This window comes from Lycium barbarum, chromosome 12, assembly GCF_019175385.1.
Source record: "Lycium barbarum isolate Lr01 chromosome 12, ASM1917538v2, whole genome shotgun sequence".
In the NCBI taxonomy this organism is placed as follows: Eukaryota; Viridiplantae; Streptophyta; class Magnoliopsida; order Solanales; family Solanaceae; genus Lycium; species Lycium barbarum.
In genome coordinates, this window is record NC_083348.1 from 92336478 (window position 1) to 92359536 (window position 23059).

At 37.4% G+C, this 23059-nt stretch overlaps 1 protein-coding gene across 1 annotated transcript; it reads right to left on the minus strand.

The window, feature by feature from the left end:
* Positions 1 to 651: 651 nt before the first annotated feature.
* LOC132624782 (peroxidase 49-like) lies at positions 652 to 2660 on the minus strand. Its single transcript, XM_060339506.1, has 4 exons — positions 2188 to 2660; positions 1622 to 1813; positions 1365 to 1530; positions 652 to 1238 (listed from the first exon to the last, which is right to left on the minus strand). Exons 1-4 carry the CDS (start codon positions 2410 to 2412, stop codon positions 823 to 825), a joined length of 999 nt encoding a protein of 332 aa, XP_060195489.1. The 5' UTR covers positions 2413 to 2660; the 3' UTR covers positions 652 to 822.
* Between the last annotated feature and the right edge of the window lie 20399 nt (positions 2661 to 23059).

Genomic DNA, 23059 nt, shown 5'->3' on the forward strand with positions numbered 1-23059 from the left:
ATAATATCTTGTAGTGTATTTTTTTAATCCCTATTTGCAACACACGTTTTAAACCTTGAGCATTTAGTGAAGAAACATTAACCAAGTTGTAAACACCAGGTATGGGTAAGTATTTACCAGAAAAGATTTAGGCTAAAGCCCAAACAGAATAAGAGTATACATTGTTAATTTTATAAAAATTCGACCAAAGTGAGAAACAGGAAGATTGAGGTGGTCTTTGTTATTTTTTGAAGTGCAGTAAGAATGTAAGATGATGATGATGTATTTGTGTATAGTCAACGTGCATTTATCATTAACATAATTAAAGAGAAATGTAGGATTAGCTAAAAGTTCCCGAAGAGAATATTTTGTGTACTCAAATTAGGAAGATACAAACTTTTCAAACAATACTACTGAAATCAATCAACTCTCAACTAGTTTGAACGGATTAGCTCGTATCATAGGATTAGGTAAAAGTTCCCGAAGAGAAAATTTTCTCTAATTTGATTGGTCATTGAAGGTATTAGATTATTACTATATATATTTCCTGTGTTATCTTATCCTTTTGACCTCGTCTCTATACCAATTTATGTTTGCCTACTGATTCTTTTCTTGGTTTGAATTCATTTGGCCCAGTGTTAAAATGAAGTATGAAAGCTGCTAAAAATAAGATCCACGAATGGTATAGATTCATAATTAACAATTTCCAAACAAATGGTACAAGCAATGAGATCACGAAAACTGAAGAATGTAAAAAGAGCAACAGAAAGATACATAGCAAAACAACAATATAAGGTACAGTTATTATTTTCTATTTCTGCAAATAAAAGTTGATGTGCTCTTTTAAGAGGAGTTGATCTTCCTGCAATTCTTCCTGATCTCTCCACTGGAACCTGTCAAAGGGGAAATGTTGCCCATCTTAACCATAGACATGGCGAAATGCTGGAAGAAAAGTGCATTGTTCTCTGCATATTGTTTCACCAAGGCTAATGATGCTTGACTCTTAGTAGCAAGAACTTGGTCAGAGTTCAGCAAGCCCTTTGAAGCCAACAAGAGCTTGAAGTAGCTGTTATCAAATTTTGTGGGAGAGACAAAGTCCAAGAAGAATAGGTTGTTATCACCTCCAGATTTTGGACACTTATTGCGCAATTGGGCAGCATAAGATTGATCCAGAGTAGAGTCTGGTTTATTATTTCCTGACTGATTGTAGAGCCTTTGTCTGAAGCTGGTACATCTTGAGTTTCCAATTGTGTGGCTCCCTGCATTACAATTTATCAGGATTAACTATGATTTCACGTGTTATAACTAGCCTGGCTAAAAGTTAAGTAACGTCTAGGAAAGAGCTTAGACCGAGGGAAAGAGCTAGCAAAAAGAGTAACATTTACCAGATAAAGCTACAAGGTCAACAAGATCAAGTCCTTGTCTCTGGAACTTAGAGAGAATGGAATTAAATGTGTTGTTTGGAGCAGGAATATTGTTGTTGGAGCCGCTTAAACTGGCGCTTCTGGAGTCTCTTCTTCCCAATGGAACCTCCCAGCTTGGCCCACCAGCCTATACGGAAAAAAAAAAAAAAGGTAAGTCGTGTTTTCCCCACCTAAAGAGGCACTCTGATAAAACTAGTATATAAATGTGATCTACTTACTAATACAGTAGAATCCCTAGCAGCAAGTGCCAAGATATCAGCGCAAGAAACAGTTTGAGGACATGCCTTCTCCAGTGCAGATTTAATGTCGTCAAGGACTTCAAATCCACGAGCTGAATTCTTGTTGGGATTTGATCCTTTTTCTGATACTATACCTCTGCTGCTATCCAGAAGCAGAGATGCATCACATCCCTACATGAAATAGTGAAACAAACAGTTAGCCATCAGTTTTCACATCTCTATCAGCATATACACACTTCCTAATAATCTTTAATTAAGAAGTTCAATGCCTCAAATCCCAAAAGAAAAAAAAAAGGCTTTATAATGTATATACTCTCAGTGCAAAAATAACTTTTAGCAAGTGTGTATTATATTCTTGCATGTTGGTATGCTAATGCACTTCCTTCCTGTTCAGAGTGTTTCCAACTTATAACTTTCTGCCATGTAGACATTGTCATGGCATAATTTTTTTTTATTACATATATATTTAACAGGGTATAGACAGGGCCCAGGGGACTCATTATACTTGGTGTGAAGAATATTTTGTCACAGGAAATATGTTTTACCTTGACAAAACAGTCGTGGAAATGGAGCCTCAACAGCGAAGCAGCCATTCGGGCTTCTTTGGCAACAGCCTTGGCAACAACAGACCTGACAATTTCTTGCGCCTTTGGGCATGATTTGTAATAATAGTGGGGGTATAGGTTACCATTGTTACTCTTAAAAGAGAAACAAATTGGTGCAAAAGCAAGGATGGCAATGAAAATGAAGAAGCTCATGAACCGAGCCATTTTGAAGTTCTAAGCACCTTGGTGTAGTAGAAAAAACTTAATTTGACTATGGAAGAAGGCTAGTTAATTTGTTGTTCTGAAATTGAGACCGAGTTCACGTGTATATATAGTGTGTCCAGTGAAAGAAGTGTTACAAAGAATTGACAAATAAATGGAGTTGGTAGCTTTTTAGTTGGGATAACTACAAATTCTGCATGGTTTTAATTTGCCAAGCGAAGAACACTTGTGTTCTACAAGTAAATGATGATTGATTTGGTCCATGATAGACAAAAGACTTTCACTAGCTACTTAAATTTTGTGTAATTATGCAATACAGGAGGTTGATTACAACTCTTTATCTACTACCAGTTGACTTAGTTATTTTCGAACCTTTGTAAAGTTGAAGGGGTCCACTTCGGAAGAACAAATCAAAAGGAAATAGAAGTGAAAAGAATCAAGGCTTCTTCGAAAAAAAAAAAATTTGGGAGACAATTGTCAAAGTTCATCTATTTGTCAATTGATTTGAAAATAATATGCATAAATCGGCCAATAGTCCTCCCCTAACCAATACCAAACTTAATAAATTGTACTCAGCTATATGAGAAAATCTCCAATGGAAATAATAAAAAATTATGCATGAAAGAATGACTTGATGTGGCCAGCCCCTCACGCCCTTGATTGCTCAAGGCATGAAACATAAAGTAACAAAAGAACTTTTTATATAATACACAGAAGCCGCACCGGCTTTCTTGACAAAAAAAGAACTCTGTTATAAAATAAAACTATGAAGTAAATACATAGAAGAAATATGTAGAGAAAATATGTAGAGAGATATCAGATTATATTATTTCTGCTCTTTCAACATTGCATTTGTGCATCCTATTTATAGGAGCAACAGGACATGGGATATTTTGGGATATTTATAACTTAATGGATATCCACTACTTGGGATATTTATAACACTCCCCCTTGGATGTCCATTAATAGATGATGTACCTCGTTAAACCTTATTAAAAAAAAACCCTGTGGGAAAAATTCCTAATGAAGGAAAAAGAGTGCACATATCTAGAAATACGCTTTGAGAGCTGCCTCATTAAAAACCTTACCAAGAAAACCCAATGGGACAAAACTTGGTTAAGGAAAAAAGAGTACAACACGTATTTCACTCCCACTGACGAAGACCAAGATTCAGATGTCGGAGTCTTCGCATTCCAATCTTGAATATCATCTTCTCAAGAGTTGAAGTTGGCAACGATTTAGTGAACAAATCTGCAGGATTGTCACTTGAACGGATTTGTTGCGCATCAATATCACCATTCTTCTGGAGATCATGTGTGAAAAATAACTTTGGTGAAATGTGTTTTGTTCTATCTCCTTTTATGAAACCTCCTTTTAATTGAGCTATGCATGCAGCATTATCTTCATATAATACTGTGGGCATTTTTGTATCACACTTCAAGCCACATCTTTCTCTGATGAAATGTATCACTGATCTCAACCACACACATTCTCTACTTGCTTCATGAATAGCGATTATCTCAGCATGATTTGAAGAAGTAGCAACAATAGACTGCTTGGTCGATCGCCATGATATAGCAGTACCTCCGCATGTAAACAGATAGCCCGTTTGAGATCGAGCTTTATGTGGATCAGATAAATAACCTGCATCTGCATAACCAACAAGATCTGTACTACCTTTGTTAGTATAAAACAGACCCATATCGCTAGTTCCCTTCAGATATCGCAATATATGCTTAATCCCGTTCCAATGCCTCCGTGTAGGAGAAGAGCTATATATTGCTAGCAAATTAACAAAAAATGCTATGTCAGGTCTTGTAGCATTAGCAAGATACATAAGTGCACCTATTGCACTAAGATATGGTACTTCAGGACCAAGTAGCTCTTCATTTTCTTCCTGAGGTCGGAACGGGTCTTTGCTCACTTCAAGTGAGCGAACAACCATAGGAGTACTTAAAGGATGCGCATTGTCCATGTAAAACCGATTTAAAACTTTCTCAGTATAGGCAGATTGATGTATAAAGATCCCTTTTGCGAAATGTTCAATTTGCAGACCAAGACAGAGTTTTGTCTTTCCGAGATCTTTCATCTCAAATTCTTTCTTCAAATATTCAATCGCCTTTTGGAGCTCTTCTGGAGTTCCAATGAGGTTTATGTCATCAACATAAACAGCAAGTATAATGAACCCTGATTTTGTTTTCTTAATAAAAACACATGGACAAATGGCATCATTTATATATCCTTCATTTATCAAGTACTCACTTAGGCGATTATACCACATACGCCTGTCATACCCCATTTTAACCGAGTTAAAGTAGAAGTACGACATATTGGAGATTCCTGTTTTTGTTATGTTAAGGAGTCGCCACCTAATTATTTATGGTGAATTAGGACACCTAAAGTTTATTAAAGTTATGTTTAAAGTTAGCTGTGTTTAAAGTCTGCGAAACTTAAGATTCTAGGTAAGGGTTCAATTAGTCTAAAGGGAAGGTATTAGGCACCCTTTAAGACCCATTAACAATGGTTAACCGACCGGACTTATGATTAATTAGGCTAAGGATAAATATAGTATTATAAATGTTTGGGAAAGTTTTTTAAAGTAAAAGGTAATAGTGTTATTAGAAATAAGACATGTAAAATAATAAGTTGTATAAAAAAAATATGTCTATTGTTACTTTGTAAACACGACTTATAAATGTTATTAATTTTTAACGAAAGTGTAATAATAATGTTTAAAATAATACTTGTAGAAAACGTAGTGATTTGATAAGAGTTTAATTATACATAAACCAAAAGAAATGGGATGAGTGATGTTTATATATATATATGGAGAAAAATGACTAAAATTTAAAAGAGTTATTTAATAAAAGTTTTAAAGGTTGTTTAGACAAATATGAATTTCAAGTGTTGGAAAGAAACTAAAGTGAAAGAGTTATTCGTTGAATTAGTTTGCCTTTTATTCCTTAGATTAAGCTAATCGTTAGTGTAGGATTGGTGATGTTTTAAGTTTCTAATGATAGTGAGCATAAATTATTATTCCTTTAGCCAAAGATGTAATCATGCTATCTTTAAAAAATCAATTATTCTAATAAATGTTATAGGTACTATAAATAGTTTTAAAAAATAGAAATGAATGTAATTTGTGGAATTAACTACCCATTACTAAACTGAACCCTTTAATGTCCCTAAGGTTCGATCTTAATTAACAAACAAAAATGTTAGTTATACAATACACATTAAATACACACAAAAAATAAAATGGAAGAGTAGCTATAATATAAATGGGCTCAGCCCACTTTCCAAAACTGCTGTGGTTTGTTGACCATCTGTTGGGCCTCGGCCCAGACCCCCTTTTTTTTTTTTTTTCTTCTTTGGCTGTGAATTGGGTTGATAGGGAGAGAATTTCGTGTTGGGCTCTTAGCCCAATACCGAATGCGGAAGAAGGCGAGTCCCCTCGCACTCGTACGCGATATTCATGCATAAGAACAAAAGGGAAAGGATTAGCATATAATCCACGAATGAGATTTAAACATATAAAATTTAAACTCAACAAATCAAGATTATACTAGTCATCTACGACATATATATATATATATATATATGTATATATATGTATATATATATATATATATATATATATATATATATAATCACATGGTATATTTGCAACGGACAGCCACGTAAGATATAAAAAAAAGGTACAGGATAAGACGAGGGCATGACATGATGATAGCATGGTCTAAATTTAAACAAGGGCAGCTTATCAATCAGCCAAGTAAGGAATGATATACCCTATATAATCAGATATACCAATTTACATATTCAAACGTATGCATGACTGAATATAACCTGTATATGCAGGGGTAAATCTAAAACTTTCAACTAGTACTACTGCGTGAATTTGTATTTTTGATTCAAAATTATCATAAATATCAGGTCACAACTTCCAGGTAATGATGAACAAACGTCATCTATTTCTGTCAAACAACAATTGTCACCATATTTCACTAAGTCAAGTTTCCAAAATATCGCGACAAACAGGGGCAGGACAGAGGGGGGTTTATTCATTCAGTTAAAGGGGCTGGAAACAGAGTAATCGTGTAAGGTTCTGATGCTACTTCTATGAGGAACACACACAGAACAACAGTAAAAAAAATGCTTAATCATGCATTCAATTTTTTGCAATACTGACCCCTTAAACTCCAGTCTAGTATGGTCAGGTTTTTAGAAGCAGAATACCCACATTATATGAGTTCTAAAATAGTACATAAGTATATAAATAAAGAGACAACTGGATGTTCATGCTCACATATAAGTTCCAAGTCAATCATCCAGATTTTGATTTAAATTCTCAGGGTTAAACTCTGTCAATCACCTAATGCATACAAAGTTCATATTAACCTAAGTGGTTCCCTTTCTTCACTATTTCAGTAGAAAAGCTCAAACCTGGTACATATTAGGAGGATGTCTTAACTCCTTGAGACTTTTCCACCTTATTAGGCTCAGATGCAGACACACCAAGATAAACTAATATGTTCTTTGAAACCAGTTAAGCCTTATTTAATCACATCCAAACAACCTAGTCACATTACAAGACTTTACAAGCAGGCCTCAGACTTTGCTAAATCTGGCCTAATCAAACTTTCCTTAGTCAGCTCAATAATAGTTCATACAAGTCAACATGACAAATGCAGTAGACAGATTCAGACTAAGACAATATATAAATCTCAGATCAGATTATTTAAGAATAAGAGAAGAAAGTCTTATAAACCAAATTTCCTCATGAGCACCTCAATTTATCTAAACTGTGTCACCAAAACTCCATGGTCAAAATACTTGAGCTGTTATGATTCTAAATAAGGTTATCACAACAGTCATCAGAGGTCTTTTAAATCATCAAGCATCACTGATCACCTTAAGAGTGCACACAAGCAAATAACATTTCACATAGACTCTTAGTTTAAGGACAGTTATGTCAAAACCTCACATGGTCTAAACCAGTACTCAAGCAATCATTCCGAGTCAATCATTTGAACAGCTAAGCCAGATTTCCACCTAAGTGTGATAGCAGACTAATCAACTTGATTTCCAGTGCATATTAAGACAAGAATTATATCTAAATATGTTAATGCCTATCATAATTCCATAACAGAACATGCTACATACATAACTAAATGTGAAATACAATTACCAGTTCAAAGCAGATTACATTCATGACAGGATATATTTTTTGAACAGATAGAGTAAAAGTGTATATCATATATATATTGAATGTATATCTTCTTCTTATCTTGATAATCCATTGTATATCCTATGTATATTCGGTTTAAATGCATCCTAAGTCCTGGAAATTTAGTCTTAAGCCATCCTAAATTACAATATCCACCTTTCGGACTCACTTTAGCAATTACTATCCTATCCTAACAATATCCCAAAATATCAGAAAATAATGTGACGACAAAGAAACTACACAACATAAAAATAGCAGAACCAGCTAAAAAATTTAACCAAAGCAGAAATTAAAGACTCGAAGTAATAAAGGTATCGAAGTTTACCTGTTTTGTGCGCAATGAACTGGGGCGTCGACAGCGAATCTACTCGAACACGACGAGCTCGAAATCGATTAAAGTAACCAACGTTTTGAACAGAAAACGAAAGGAAAATGGAGCAATTGTTCGTTGTCTTTGTTGATTAAAATTTATGTTTTGTAGGGAATTTTTGGTTCTAAATCTTTTCTCTTGATTCGGGTTTCTTATCCCTAAGAATAAACCATTCAAAACCCCAAAAATCCCCCGGTTTTCTCTTTTCGATCTGTTTTCTTGTTGATTTGTTTTTCTTCTCTTCTGTTTTTCGTGTTGATTTGTTTCCTTCTCTTTTGTTTTTCGTGTTGATTTCGCTTCCCTCTCTTCTGTTTTTCGTGTTGATTTCGCTTCCCCCATTTCTTCTCCCTCCCCCTGCTTTTATAGGAATTTGTTTGGTAAAAAAAAAATAGAGGAGCGTAAGAGAGAGACGGAGTGGGGAGCAGCGTGTAGGGGACAAGGGAAAGTGGAGAGGAGCTGGAAGGGGAGCGACGATGATAAGAAGAGAGAAGGAAGAGAGGAAAGGGTGAGGAGGAGGCGGAAAAAAAAAGGGAAAAAGGAAAGAGGAAGAGAAATGGATTAGGTTAAGGGGGAAAGGGGACCGTTGGGCCGGGTGATGTGTTGGGCTGGATGGGGTGTTGGGCTGGACCGGGTAGATTTAGGTAATGGGCTGGTCCGTTTGGTATTTTAGTTGGATTGAAAATGTGGAGTGGGTATTAAAATGTGGGTTGTTTATTTAGGTAGGGAAATAATATATTGTTTGTATTTTGGGTCATTAATTTGGCTGAAAATTGTTGATCCTTCCTCCGCTATTTAATGATTTTTCGGATTCTAATTTAATAACCGGTATAATATATATTATGTAAAGACAATAAATAATTAATATTTTGCAAAGTGTTGTCTTGTAATTAATTTAACGAGTCCAAACCCGAAACGAAAACGATGACTAGCTGTTCAAAATTTATGATAAAGTAATGCTCCTAATGTCAAAAAATATAAGTAATGATATTGATAGTAGTAGCAATAAAATATTGTGAAAATAAAGTATTTAGCTCGTCAATAAATTTAGAAATCCGAGTAAATTAAATAAAGGAGGGACAAAATTGGGTGTCAACAGATGCCCCTCTTCGACTGGAGATGATGTAAGAATCTTCAGGCGAAGAAGTTGACGTAGTAGCCAATTTTGTTTGGACCGACGAATATGAGTTTGTAAGAAAGTACGGTTTAGGAAAATTGATGGAAAATATTATGAGGACCGAAAGAATTATGGAAAATTATGGCCGAATCTCAGTTTCAAGTTGCCTACATATCTCGGGCTGCACGAGAATCAGGCCATGTGTAGTTCGAAAGTTTTTGTGGATTCATAATCTAGCGGGGGGTTGTAGACAGGTGACGAGAACGTTCAAGAATGGAACACGCGCTTATAGCCTCCTAATTATAAATGTGGTGCACAACACACCCATAAGTAGGACTCTACTAGACACGGTGTAAATTCTTCAAAGATGCCCAAGTGTTGAGTTATGGAAACGCTGGGGATGTAGAAAGGAATATGAGATGGTGAGAAGAGTAGATTGAGTAGAGTTTTAGCGGAGGATGTGAAAGAGAATTTAACCTACGTATCACGTGTTTGTGGACATAGGCGGAATCGAGTTCGAGAGTAGATCCGCGACCTTTGCTTGTGAGTTTGGTATTCCTCTTCAGCAAATTTTCCCCAGTTCACTGCGTAAGATAAAGTTCCACGTTGTGTTGCGTCCCTGCAGGTTGTATTTTCTGCCAAAACTGAAATTCATGTCAAAATTAGTAATAACGTTGAGAGTGTAAAATTATAAAGAGTGTAAAATGATAATAAATATGAGTGTGGGAATGAAAATGAAGCCGTATGGCCAGTGTTGTCTCTGGTTGTCTTCAGGGACTTGAATGAATGCGTGATGCGTATGCTGAGGATGTGATAATATCTCTAGTTGCATTTGAAGATGATAGTGATAAGGTCTCCGGCTGTCTTCCGGGACTCGACGATAAATGATATCTGCGAAATTTAAGGTAAATTCGTTAAAGTAGGTAAAGTAGATGATGAAATAAAGAAATGAAGTAAGGAGTAAAGTAGGTGTATAGCCGTTTGGCTTATGCAGGTGAGGCCGTGTAGCCATGCGATGTCTCCGGTTGTCTTCGGAGATTTAATGCAGACTCTTGTACAGTCCGGGGTAAAGTCGTAAAGTGTATGATGTCTCCGGTTGTCTTCGGAGGCTCAATGATAATTCCTGTAAAGTTCAGGGTAAAGTTGTTAAAGTTGGTAAAGTGAATGACAAAGTAGGGAGTAAAGTCAAAGTGTAGCCGTCTGGCTTATGCGTATGAGGCCGTATAGCCATGTGATGTCTCCGGTTGTCTTCGGGGACTTGATGGTATCTCTCCGGTTGTCTTCAGAGATTCAATGATGATTCCCGTAAAGTCCAGGATAAAGTTGTAAAGTGGACGATGTCTTCGGAGGCTCAATGATAATTCCTGTAAAGTTCAGGGTAAAGTTGTTAAAGTTGGTAAAGTAAATGATAAGGTAGAGAGTAAAGTCAAAGTGTAGCCGTCTGGCTTATGCGTATGAGGCCGTGTGGCCATGCGATGTCTCTGGTTGTCTTCAGAGATTTGATGATGATTCCCGTAAAGTCCAGGATAAAGTTGTAAAGTGGATGATGTCTCCGGTTGTCTTCGGAGGCTCCAATGATAATTCCTGTAAAGTTCAGGATAAAGTCGTTAAAGTTGGTAAAGTGAATGATAAAGTAGAGAGTAAAGTCATAGTGTAGCCGTCTGGCTTATGCATATGAGGCTGTATAGCCGAATGACGCCCCCGGTTGTCTTCGGGGACTTGATGCTATGTCTCCGGTTGTCTTCGGGGACTTGATGTTGTGTCTCCGGTTGTCTTCGGGGACTCAATGATAATTCCTGTAAAGTTCAGGGTAAAGTGGTTAAAGTTGGTAGAACAAATGATAAAATAGAGGGTAAAGTCATAGTGTAGCCGTCCGGCTTGTGCGTATGAGGCCGTATAGCCATGTGATGTCTCCGGTTGTCTTCGGAGATTTGATGATAAATCCCTCCGGTTGTCTTCGGAGACTTAATGTTGATTCCTGTAAAGTTCAGGCAAAATGGTTAAAACAGATAAAGAAGGTAATAAAGTATGTAGTAAAGTGATAGCATAGCCGTTTGGCTGATGAAGTCGACGCTATCGCAACAGGCTGAATCAATGACGCGTAATCCTGATTTGATTCGTCTTTAACCTACAAAACAGGCATATTCGTTAATGAAGTCATAAAGTTGTTCTGATAAAATAAAATTAAAGATAGAATTTAGAAATAAAGCCGTTTGGCTTTTGAGGCGAGGCCATATTGAGCCAGATGATGCTTTTCGGTCGTGATAGACTTGACTGTTGATCTCGCGGTCTTTTAATTCCTGCACTCAAAGAAAAATTCTTAGTTTGGGAGGGGGGAAGTTGATTCGTGTTGACTCGAAGCTTGACGTGGTTGGCGCTCCATTCGTCTTGTTTGTTTGGATCTTGTGATCTCCGTTCAAGCCTCGGTAGGTGAACAGTAGTGAATCAATTGCAAGAAAGTATTTGATTTGAAAGGTAGATATGTAGGTATATGTATAAGGAAATGTGACTATATGTATATAGGTTGTGAAATATGTAAATGTATGTATGTAAGGAAAGATATATATGTAAACGTATACATATGTAAGTTGTAAAATATTCTGCCAACTTTAGATTGTGACGCTTCTAAAGTAATTGGTCTATAATACTTCCTGTCTGATAGCCTTAATCTTGTCGATGTCCAACCGTTCTTTCGTCTATATCTTTTCCAAAATATGCCCCAGTTTTGGGTTCAGAAGGGTGTGCTAAATTTATGTTGTGGTGTGACCGAAACTTATATAGGTTGCCTACGTATCCGCCAAGGAATCAGGTCAGAACGTAGTTCGTAAAATACATAAAGTGGTCTGAGTTTTCTAATAAAGGGACCGAACCCGATGTGGATTGCCTACGTATCCTGCTAAGCGGATCAGGTCAGCGTAGTTCTGTTATATCTATGGTAAAGGGTTTGTTGGATTTTTATCTAGGTGTGACGGGTCTGTATGTTGATAGTCTACGAATCCCACCGAGGGAATCAGGCTAAGCATAGTTCTCCTTGTATAAGGATTTTTTGATTTTCTGTTATAGCACAACCGAACCCTATGTGGGCTGCCTACGTATCCACCGAGGAATCAGGTCAAGCGTAGTTCGCACCTAAAGGAAAGGTTGCAAACTAGGTTGTCTAACCTAATGTCGTACTTTGATTTCTTCTTGAATTGCTAGCTTTTAGGCTTATGTTATCACCTATCGGCTATTTCAATTCTTGTGAGTGGAATCTTGTCTTGTCCCCCTAGTTTCTTTGTTACTCTCTCGGAATGTGTGTTGTCTATTCGTACATTTCATGTCACAATCGTAGAGTTGACAGTTTTGATAAATAAAGTAGAAAATAGATGATTAAGAAAAATCAGAAATGCATTCATAGTTTTGCAATTCAAGCTTCCACAAGGTGAAGCAAAACAAACAAAATTTTGAGTACGGTTCAAGCATCAATAAAAGAAAACAAGTTCACTATATGTTCATGCTACCAAGGCTCCCGACGGATCGAGGACGGAGTACAAGTCCAATTCTTCAGAGTCTTTCCTGGTTCGGCGCCCCATATTGTCAGTGCCTTGGTGTTGCGAGTAGTTGTATTGGATCGTTCCCACGAGAGCGACAAAGTTGTTGATCTGACTCTTTCCGCACTGGACTCCTCTAAATCTTGGTATTTCCGTGAGCAGGCAAAGGATTGTTGACCACATTGGGCTTAGCTTCAGCGAGCTGAATTACTCCTTCCTTAATCAGGGCTTCGATTTTGTTTTTAAGCCCATAGCAATCTTCAGTGGCGTGCCCAACAACTCCAGAGTGGTATGCGCAGCTTTTGGAACCATCAAACCATTTTGGGATAGGCTCGGGAATTTTTCCTTCAATCGGTTGTATTATGCCTGCTGTTTTCATTCTTTCGAACAATTGAGCCAAGGGTTCAGCGATCTGAGTGTAATTGCGGGTGTTTTTGGTGTCAGGGTTTGGACGGGCTCTAGGTATAGTATGTGGTCGATTTTGGTAAGTTGGAGCTTGGTTGGGTTGATACGGGCGTGGGTTTTGATGCGGAGGTGCTCGGGGTTGGTAGTAGTTTGCTTGGGTGTTGTAAACGGGGTAAGGAGGTAGTGGAGCTTGGTAGGGTTCAGGGTAGTGGTAAGGGTGGAAAGTTTGTTGTGGGTGGTTAAAGTATGGAATGGCTTGGCTCGGCTCATGTCCTTGAACGTTCATGACTGCAGCGACATCTTCCTTCTTCTTTTTAATCCCGTTGATAGAACCAGATTGTATAGCTTTGTTCATTGCTTGTAAAGCAATAAGATCCTGAATTTTCCCCGATTTGATTCCTTCTTCCAGTGCTTCTCCCATTCGAACAACTTCTGTGAATTTTTGTCCCATCATACCTATCATTTTCTCGTAAAATATGCCAGCCTGGCATTCAATGAAGGTAGCAGTCATTTCCCTATCATTCATCGGAGGTTGAACCCTGGCTGCTTCTGACCTCCAACGTAACGCATATTCGCGGAACGTCTCAGTTGACTTCCTGGTTAACTTAGTCATGTAAACTCTATCTGGTGTGATATCGGTGTTAAAACTGAACCTGTCCATAAAGTCTTGCGCCATGTCACTCCAACCACGCCATTTACGGACATCCTGTTGTGTATACCAAGTAAGTGCTTCGCCAGATAAGCTTCTTATGAAGAGCTTCATCCTTATGCTCTGGTCTCTGCCCACTCCAACCAGTTTGTCACAATAAGCCCTTAAGTGTGTATGAGGGTCGCCTGTTCCATTGAATGTATCAAATTTTGGCGGTTTGTAGCCTACGGGTAAATCGACGTCAGGTTGGACACAGAGATCTTCATATTCTACACTCTTAGTTCCTCTAGCAACTTGAAGGTTCCTCATTGCTTCTTTGAGACTGTGGATTTCTTTTAGCAGTATGTTATCTGCCCCTGCCTTTGCATCCCTTTCCATTTCTTCGTATTGATCTACCTCGGGTTGGAACCTGACCGTTACTGGGTTGGTAAAGGTTTGTGTTTCTGTGGCATATACCGGAGGAACATATTGTGCATTTGGGGTGACAAAGTGTGCCCCGTGCATATGCTGGGTTGGATAAGTCTGGACGATGGGAGTGTTTTGGACTGGAGGGGTTGTGTTATAAGTGGTATTCGCAGGTGGTTGGTTTGGTGGGTTTAGAGGAGTGGTTGTGGGTAGTGGATTAGTGTTGGTGGGTAAAGGAATGTAAGGAGTATGACCTAGTGATTGATTTGGTGGGTTGACGACTGGTGGGTTATTAGTAGCATAGGCAGTGTAGGTGGGTGGTTGATTTTGTGGAGGAGTAGAGTTAGTGTAAGTGGGTGGTTGACCTTGTGGAAGAGTATAGTTAGTGTAAGTGGGCGGTCGACTTTGTGGGGAAGTATAGGCGGATGATGGATTTGGTGGATTTGCGGGGGTGATCGGAGGTAGGTTGGTAGGTGCATTGTTTTGGGGAGGAAAATGCTCAGGAACTGGGGATTCGAGTGATGGGAAACGAGGTGGTTCTGGTGCAGTATTGCTAGGTTCAGAAGGTGGATTTTGGAGGGTGATGGATAAATTGGTCAAATCCCTAACCCGATTTAGTTCTCCACGTAGATTCTCAATTTCTTGAGTCAGGCGGGCGATATGTTCATCCCATTGAATAGCAGTTCCGTGTTCGGAAATCTCGGGCGGATCGCTTGAGATCACGATGTTTTCTACACCAGTTGGAATAGATGCGGCCGGATCGGGCATAGTAATTTCATTTCCTTGAACAACCCAACTACGTTCAGGTAACGATGATGTCTTTGATCTCGTGACGTAAGGATGATCGGCCATCGAGTGTCAACACGAATCAACTCTCTTTTTGGGGATAAGATAAAAGAAACACAAAGTATAAATGATGTTAGTCTCATGAACATATCTAGGTAAAGTCAAGATCACGTAAAGTCAAGTAAGACCTGTAGCAAATAATTCATCGAATAAAGTCAAACAAGTTGTCAAATAAATGTAAACAATTATATTAAATAATAACGCGTCCTAATATGCATGTGACCTCTTTGTGCCAGAGGTAGGCCTAACGTTTGTTTGAAGGATAAAGTGTGCCATAATACGTCATCCCGTTGCTTTGATTAATTAAACGAATTCTATTTCCCAAAATAAAGTACAAGATAATGTAATATTTATTACATGTCAAATGAATACAACATAAAGTGTTTTCTAATCTAAATAAAGTAAATAAAATTTCTATGTCTAACTTCTAGCTCCATTTGTGATATCCTTGATCTTCGTCATTTGTTATATTCCAATGCATACCTGTCATAGAAATGTTAGTCATTCCCTTCTTCCTAAAGTTTAATTAATTAGAGCAAATAGTCAATATTTAGGCACAGTTATCCTTCAAACATGCACATAAGTATGATTGGTGTCACTCGGGGTCGTGAACCCGCTTGGACGTTTGGGTAAAGTCGTCTAATGAGTTTAATACACCAAGGGTATTAAACCTCCTAGGTCAAAAATGTATGTTCTTAGTAAAGGGTGTTGGTTTAGCTCTATCTTAGGCTGACTAAGAGTTGGCTTCCTATGACACAAGGTTCCCCCAAGCGGACAACTTGGGAGTGGAAAGTCCGTGGCCGTCGACTGCACCGCTGATCGACTAAATCCACAAGATCGATCCAACTAAAAGGTAATTTAATAGTGAACGGGCGCGAACCGCGAAGCCGTTTTGAGTGTGTGAATATGTGTGAGTTTTCCAGGAGTGGAGGAAATATGAACGGAATGACAGTTTATCAAAGCAGTAACACATAAACAGTTTATATCGAACAAACAGTTTATATCAAGCAAACAATTAATAGCATGTAAAAACAGTTAACAAACAAATAAAGTAATCAAAATAAGCACACAAAACCTATTTAAACTAAGTCCGTTATGGTTAGAACCTAAGTCAAGTCCCCAGCAGAGTCGCCAAGCTGTCATACCCCATTTTAACCGAGTTAAAGTAGAAGTACGACATATTGGAGATTCCTGTTTTTGTTATGTTAAGGAGTCGCCACCTAATTATTTATGGTGAATTAGGACACCTAAAGTTTATTAAAGTTATGTTTAAAGTTAGCTGTGTTTAAAGTCTGCGAAACTTAAGATTCTAGGTAAGGGTTCAATTAGTCTAAAGGGAAGGTATTAGGCACCCTTTAAGACCCATTAACAATGGTTAACCGACCGGACTTATGATTAATTAGGCTAAGGATAAATATAGTATTATAAATGTTTGGGAAAGTTTTTTAAAGTAAAAGGTAATAGTGTTATTAGAAATAAGACATGTAAAATAATAAGTTGTATAAAAAAAATATGTCTATTGTTACTTTGTAAACACGACTTATAAATGTTATTAATTTTTAACGAAAGTGTAATAATAATGTTTAAAATAATACTTGTAGAAAACGTAGTGATTTGATAAGAGTTTAATTATACATAAACCAAAAGAAATGGGATGAGTGATGTTTATATATATATATGGAGAAAAATGACTAAAATTTAAAAGAGTTATTTAATAAAAGTTTTAAAGGTTGTTTAGACAAATATGAATTTCAAGTGTTGGAAAGAAACTAAAGTGAAAGAGTTATTCGTTGAATTAGTTTGCCTTTTATTCCTTAGATTAAGCTAATCGTTAGTGTAGGATTGGTGATGTTTTAAGTTTCTAATGATAGTGAGCATAAATTATTATTCCTTTAGCCAAAGATGTAATCATGCTATCTTTAAAAAATCAATTATTCTAATAAATGTTATAGGTACTATAAATAGTTTTAAAAAATAGAAATGAATGTAATTTGTGGAATTAACTACCCATTACTAAACTGAACCCTTTAATGTCCCTAAGGTTCGATCTTAATTAACAAACAAAAATGTTAGTTATACAATACACATTAAATACACACAAAAAATAAAATGGAAGAGTAGCTATAATATAAATGGGCTCAGCCCACTTTCCAAAACTGCTGTGGTTTGTTGACCATCTGTTGGGCCTCGGCCCAGACCCCCTTTTTTTTTTTTTTCTTGTTTGGCTGTGAATTGGGTTGATAGGGAGAGAATTTCGTGTTGGGCTCTTAGCCCAATACCGAATGCGGAAGAAGGCGAGTCCCCTCGCACTCGTACGCGATATTCATGCATAAGAACAAAAGGGAAAGGATTAGCATATAATCCACGAATGAGATTTAAACATATAAAATTTAAACTCAACAAATCAAGATTATACTAGTCATCTACGACATATATATATATATATATATATATATATATATATATATTATATATATATGTATATATATGTATATATATATATATATAATCACATGGTATATTTGCAACGGACAGCCACGTAAGATATAAAAAAAAGGTACAGGATAAGACGAGGGCATGACATGATGATAGCATGGTCTAAATTTAAACAAGGGCAGCTTATCAATCAGCCAAGTAAGGAATGATATACCCTATATAATCAGATATACCAATTTACATATTCAAACGTATGCATGACTGAATATAACCTGTATATGCAGGGGTAAATCTAAAACTTTCAACTAGTACTACTGCGTGAATTTGTATTTTTGATTCAAAATTATCATAAATATCAGGTCACAACTTCCAGGTAATGATGAACAAACGTCATCTATTTCTGTCAAACAACAATTGTCACCATATTTCACTAAGTCAAGTTTCCAAAATATCGCGACAAACAGGGGCAGGACAGAGGGGGGTTTATTCATTCAGTTAAAGGGGCTGGAAACAGAGTAATCGTGTAAGGTTCTGATGCTACTTCTATGAGGAACACACACAGAACAACAGTAAAAAAAATGCTTAATCATGCATTCAATTTTTTGCAATACTGACCCCTTAAACTCCAGTCTAGTATGGTCAGGTTTTTAGAAGCAGAATACCCACATTATATGAGTTCTAAAATAGTACATAAGTATATAAATAAAGAGACAACTGGATGTTCATGCTCACATATAAGTTCCAAGTCAATCATCCAGATTTTGATTTAAATTCTCAGGGTTAAACTCTGTCAATCACCTAATGCATACAAAGTTCATATTAACCTAAGTGGTTCCCTTTCTTCACTATTTCAGTAGAAAAGCTCAAACCTGGTACATATTAGGAGGATGTCTTAACTCCTTGAGACTTTTCCACCTTATTAGGCTCAGATGCAGACACACCAAGATAAACTAATATGTTCTTTGAAACCAGTTAAGCCTTATTTAATCACATCCAAACAACCTAGTCACATTACAAGACTTTACAAGCAGGCCTCAGACTTTGCTAAATCTGGCCTAATCAAACTTTCCTTAGTCAGCTCAATAATAGTTCATACAAGTCAACATGACAAATGCAGTAGACAGATTCAGACTAAGACAATATATAAATCTCAGATCAGATTATTTAAGAATAAGAGAAGAAAGTCTTATAAACCAAATTTCCTCATGAGCACCTCAATTTATCTAAACTGTGTCACCAAAACTCCATGGTCAAAATACTTGAGCTGTTATGATTCTAAATAAGGTTATCACAACAGTCATCAGAGGTCTTTTAAATCATCAAGCATCACTGATCACCTTAAGAGTGCACACAAGCAAATAACATTTCACATAGACTCTTAGTTTAAGGACAGTTATGTCAAAACCTCACATGGTCTAAACCAGTACTCAAGCAATCATTCCGAGTCAATCATTTGAACAGCTAAGCCAGATTTCCACCTAAGTGTGATAGCAGACTAATCAACTTGATTTCCAGTGCATATTAAGACAAGAATTATATCTAAATATGTTAATGCCTATCATAATTCCATAACAGAACATGCTACATACATAACTAAATGTGAAATACAATTACCAGTTCAAAGCAGATTACATTCATGACAGGATATATTTTTTGAACAGATAGAGTAAAAGTGTATATCATATATATATTGAATGTATATCTTCTTCTTATCTTGATAATCCATTGTATATCCTATGTATATTCGGTTTAAATGCATCCTAAGTCCTGGAAATTTAGTCTTAAGCCATCCTAAATTACAATATCCACCTTTCGGACTCACTTTAGCAATTACTATCCTATCCTAACAATATCCCAAAATATCAGAAAATAATGTGACGACAAAGAAACTACACAACATAAAAATAGCAGAACCAGCTAAAAAATTTAACCAAAGCAGAAATTAAAGACTCGAAGTAATAAAGGTATCGAAGTTTACCTGTTTTGTGCGCAATGAACTGGGGCGTCGACAGCGAATCTACTCGAACACGACGAGCTCGAAATCGATTAAAGTAACCAACGTTTTGAACAGAAAACGAAAGGAAAATGGAGCAATTGTTCGTTGTCTTTGTTGATTAAAATTTATGTTTTGTAGGGAATTTTTGGTTCTAAATCTTTTCTCTTGATTCGGGTTTCTTATCCCTAAGAATAAACCATTCAAAACCCCAAAAATCCCCCGGTTTTCTCTTTTCGATCTGTTTTCTTGTTGATTTGTTTTTCTTCTCTTCTGTTTTTCGTGTTGATTTGTTTCCTTCTCTTTTGTTTTTCGTGTTGATTTCGCTTCCCTCTCTTCTGTTTTTCGTGTTGATTTCGCTTCCCCCATTTCTTCTCCCTCCCCCTGCTTTTATAGGAATTTGTTTGGTAAAAAAAAAATAGAGGAGCGTAAGAGAGAGACGGAGTGGGGAGCAGCGTGTAGGGGACAAGGGAAAGTGGAGAGGAGCTGGAAGGGGAGCGACGATGATAAGAAGAGAGAAGGAAGAGAGGAAAGGGTGAGGAGGAGGCGGAAAAAAAAAGGGAAAAAGGAAAGAGGAAGAGAAGTGGATTAGGTTAAGGGGGAAAGGGGACCGTTGGGCCGGGTGATGTGTTGGGCTGGATGGGGTGTTGGGCTGGACCGGGTAGATTTAGGTAATGGGCTGGTCCGTTTGGTATTTTAGTTGGATTGAAAATGTGGAGTGGGTATTAAAATGTGGGTTGTTTATTTAGGTAGGGAAATAATATATTGTTTGTATTTTGGGTCATTAATTTGGCTGAAAATTGTTGATCCTTCCTCCGCTATTTAATGATTTTTCGGATTCTAATTTAATAACCGGTATAATATATATTATGTAAAGACAATAAATAATTAATATTTTGCAAAGTGTTGTCTTGTAATTAATTTAACGAGTCCAAACCCGAAACGAAAACGATGACTAGCTGTTCAAAATTTATGATAAAGTAATGCTCCTAATGTCAAAAAATATAAGTAATGATATTGATAGTAGTAGCAATAAAATATTGTGAAAATAAAGTATTTAGCTCGTCAATAAATTTAGAAATCCGAGTAAATTAAATAAAGGAGGGACAAAATTGGGTGTCAACAGATGCCCCTCTTCGACTGGAGATGATGTAAGAATCTTCAGGCGAAGAAGTTGACGTAGTAGCCAATTTTGTTTGGACCGACGAATATGAGTTTGTAAGAAAGTACGGTTTAGGAAAATTGATGGAAAATATTATGAGGACCGAAAGAATTATGGAAAATTATGGCCGAATCTCAGTTTCAAGTTGCCTACATATCTCGGGCTGCACGAGAATCAGGCCATGTGTAGTTCGAAAGTTTTTGTGGATTCATAATCTAGCGGGGGGTTGTAGACAGGTGACGAGAACGTTCAAGAATGGAACACGCGCTTATAGCCTCCTAATTATAAATGTGGTGCACAACACACCCATAAGTAGGACTCTACTAGACACGGTGTAAATTCTTCAAAGATGCCCAAGTGTTGAGTTATGGAAACGCTGGGGATGTAGAAAGGAATATGAGATGGTGAGAAGAGTAGATTGAGTAGAGTTTTAGCGGAGGATGTGAAAGAGAATTTAACCTACGTATCACGTGTTTGTGGACATAGGCGGAATCGAGTTCGAGAGTAGATCCGCGACCTTTGCTTGTGAGTTTGGTATTCCTCTTCAGCAAATTTTCCCCAGTTCACTGCGTAAGATAAAGTTCCACGTTGTGTTGCGTCCCTGCAGGTTGTATTTTCTGCCAAAACTGAAATTCATGTCAAAATTAGTAATAACGTTGAGAGTGTAAAATTATAAAGAGTGTAAAATGATAATAAATATGAGTGTGGGAATGAAAATGAAGCCGTATGGCCAGTGTTGTCTCTGGTTGTCTTCAGGGACTTGAATGAATGCGTGATGCGTATGCTGAGGATGTGATAATATCTCTAGTTGCATTTGAAGATGATAGTGATAAGGTCTCCGGCTGTCTTCCGGGACTCGACGATAAATGATATCTGCGAAATTTAAGGTAAATTCGTTAAAGTAGGTAAAGTAGATGATGAAATAAAGAAATGAAGTAAGGAGTAAAGTAGGTGTATAGCCGTTTGGCTTATGCAGGTGAGGCCGTGTAGCCATGCGATGTCTCCGGTTGTCTTCGGAGATTTAATGCAGACTCTTGTACAGTCCGGGGTAAAGTCGTAAAGTGTATGATGTCTCCGGTTGTCTTCGGAGGCTCAATGATAATTCCTGTAAAGTTCAGGGTAAAGTTGTTAAAGTTGGTAAAGTGAATGACAAAGTAGGGAGTAAAGTCAAAGTGTAGCCGTCTGGCTTATGCGTATGAGGCCGTATAGCCATGTGATGTCTCCGGTTGTCTTCGGGGACTTGATGGTATCTCTCCGGTTGTCTTCAGAGATTCAATGATGATTCCCGTAAAGTCCAGGATAAAGTTGTAAAGTGGACGATGTCTTCGGAGGCTCAATGATAATTCCTGTAAAGTTCAGGGTAAAGTTGTTAAAGTTGGTAAAGTAAATGATAAGGTAGAGAGTAAAGTCAAAGTGTAGCCGTCTGGCTTATGCGTATGAGGCCGTGTGGCCATGCGATGTCTCTGGTTGTCTTCAGAGATTTGATGATGATTCCCGTAAAGTCCAGGATAAAGTTGTAAAGTGGATGATGTCTCCGGTTGTCTTCGGAGGCTCCAATGATAATTCCTGTAAAGTTCAGGATAAAGTCGTTAAAGTTGGTAAAGTGAATGATAAAGTAGAGAGTAAAGTCATAGTGTAGCCGTCTGGCTTATGCATATGAGGCTGTATAGCCGAATGACGCCCCCGGTTGTCTTCGGGGACTTGATGCTATGTCTCCGGTTGTCTTCGGGGACTTGATGTTGTGTCTCCGGTTGTCTTCGGGGACTCAATGATAATTCCTGTAAAGTTCAGGGTAAAGTGGTTAAAGTTGGTAGAACAAATGATAAAATAGAGGGTAAAGTCATAGTGTAGCCGTCCGGCTTGTGCGTATGAGGCCGTATAGCCATGTGATGTCTCCGGTTGTCTTCGGAGATTTGATGATAAATCCCTCCGGTTGTCTTCGGAGACTTAATGTTGATTCCTGTAAAGTTCAGGCAAAATGGTTAAAACAGATAAAGAAGGTAATAAAGTATGTAGTAAAGTGATAGCATAGCCGTTTGGCTGATGAAGTCGACGCTATCGCAACAGGCTGAATCAATGACGCGTAATCCTGATTTGATTCGTCTTTAACCTACAAAACAGGCATATTCGTTAATGAAGTCATAAAGTTGTTCTGATAAAATAAAATTAAAGATAGAATTTAGAAATAAAGCCGTTTGGCTTTTGAGGCGAGGCCATATTGAGCCAGATGATGCTTTTCGGTCGTGATAGACTTGACTGTTGATCTCGCGGTCTTTTAATTCCTGCACTCAAAGAAAAATTCTTAGTTTGGGAGGGGGGAAGTTGATTCGTGTTGACTCGAAGCTTGACGTGGTTGGCGCTCCATTCGTCTTGTTTGTTTGGATCTTGTGATCTCCGTTCAAGCCTCGGTAGGTGAACAGTAGTGAATCAATTGCAAGAAAGTATTTGATTTGAAAGGTAGATATGTAGGTATATGTATAAGGAAATGTGACTATATGTATATAGGTTGT

What these genes read in the sequence shown, in the direction of transcription:
- LOC132624782 (XM_060339506.1), bottom strand. Translation starts at nt 2,412, where the DNA reads ATGGCTCGGTTCATGAGCTTCTTCATTTTCATTGCCATCCTTGCTTTT. An exon ending in TCCACGACTGTTTTGTCAAG is followed by an intron (nt 1,814 to 2,187) that starts GTAAAACATATT and finishes TATTTCATGTAG; the next exon opens with GGATGTGATGCATCTCTGCT. An exon ending in CTAGGGATTCTACTGTATTA is followed by an intron (nt 1,531 to 1,621) that starts GTAAGTAGATCA and finishes TTTTCCGTATAG; the next exon opens with GCTGGTGGGCCAAGCTGGGA.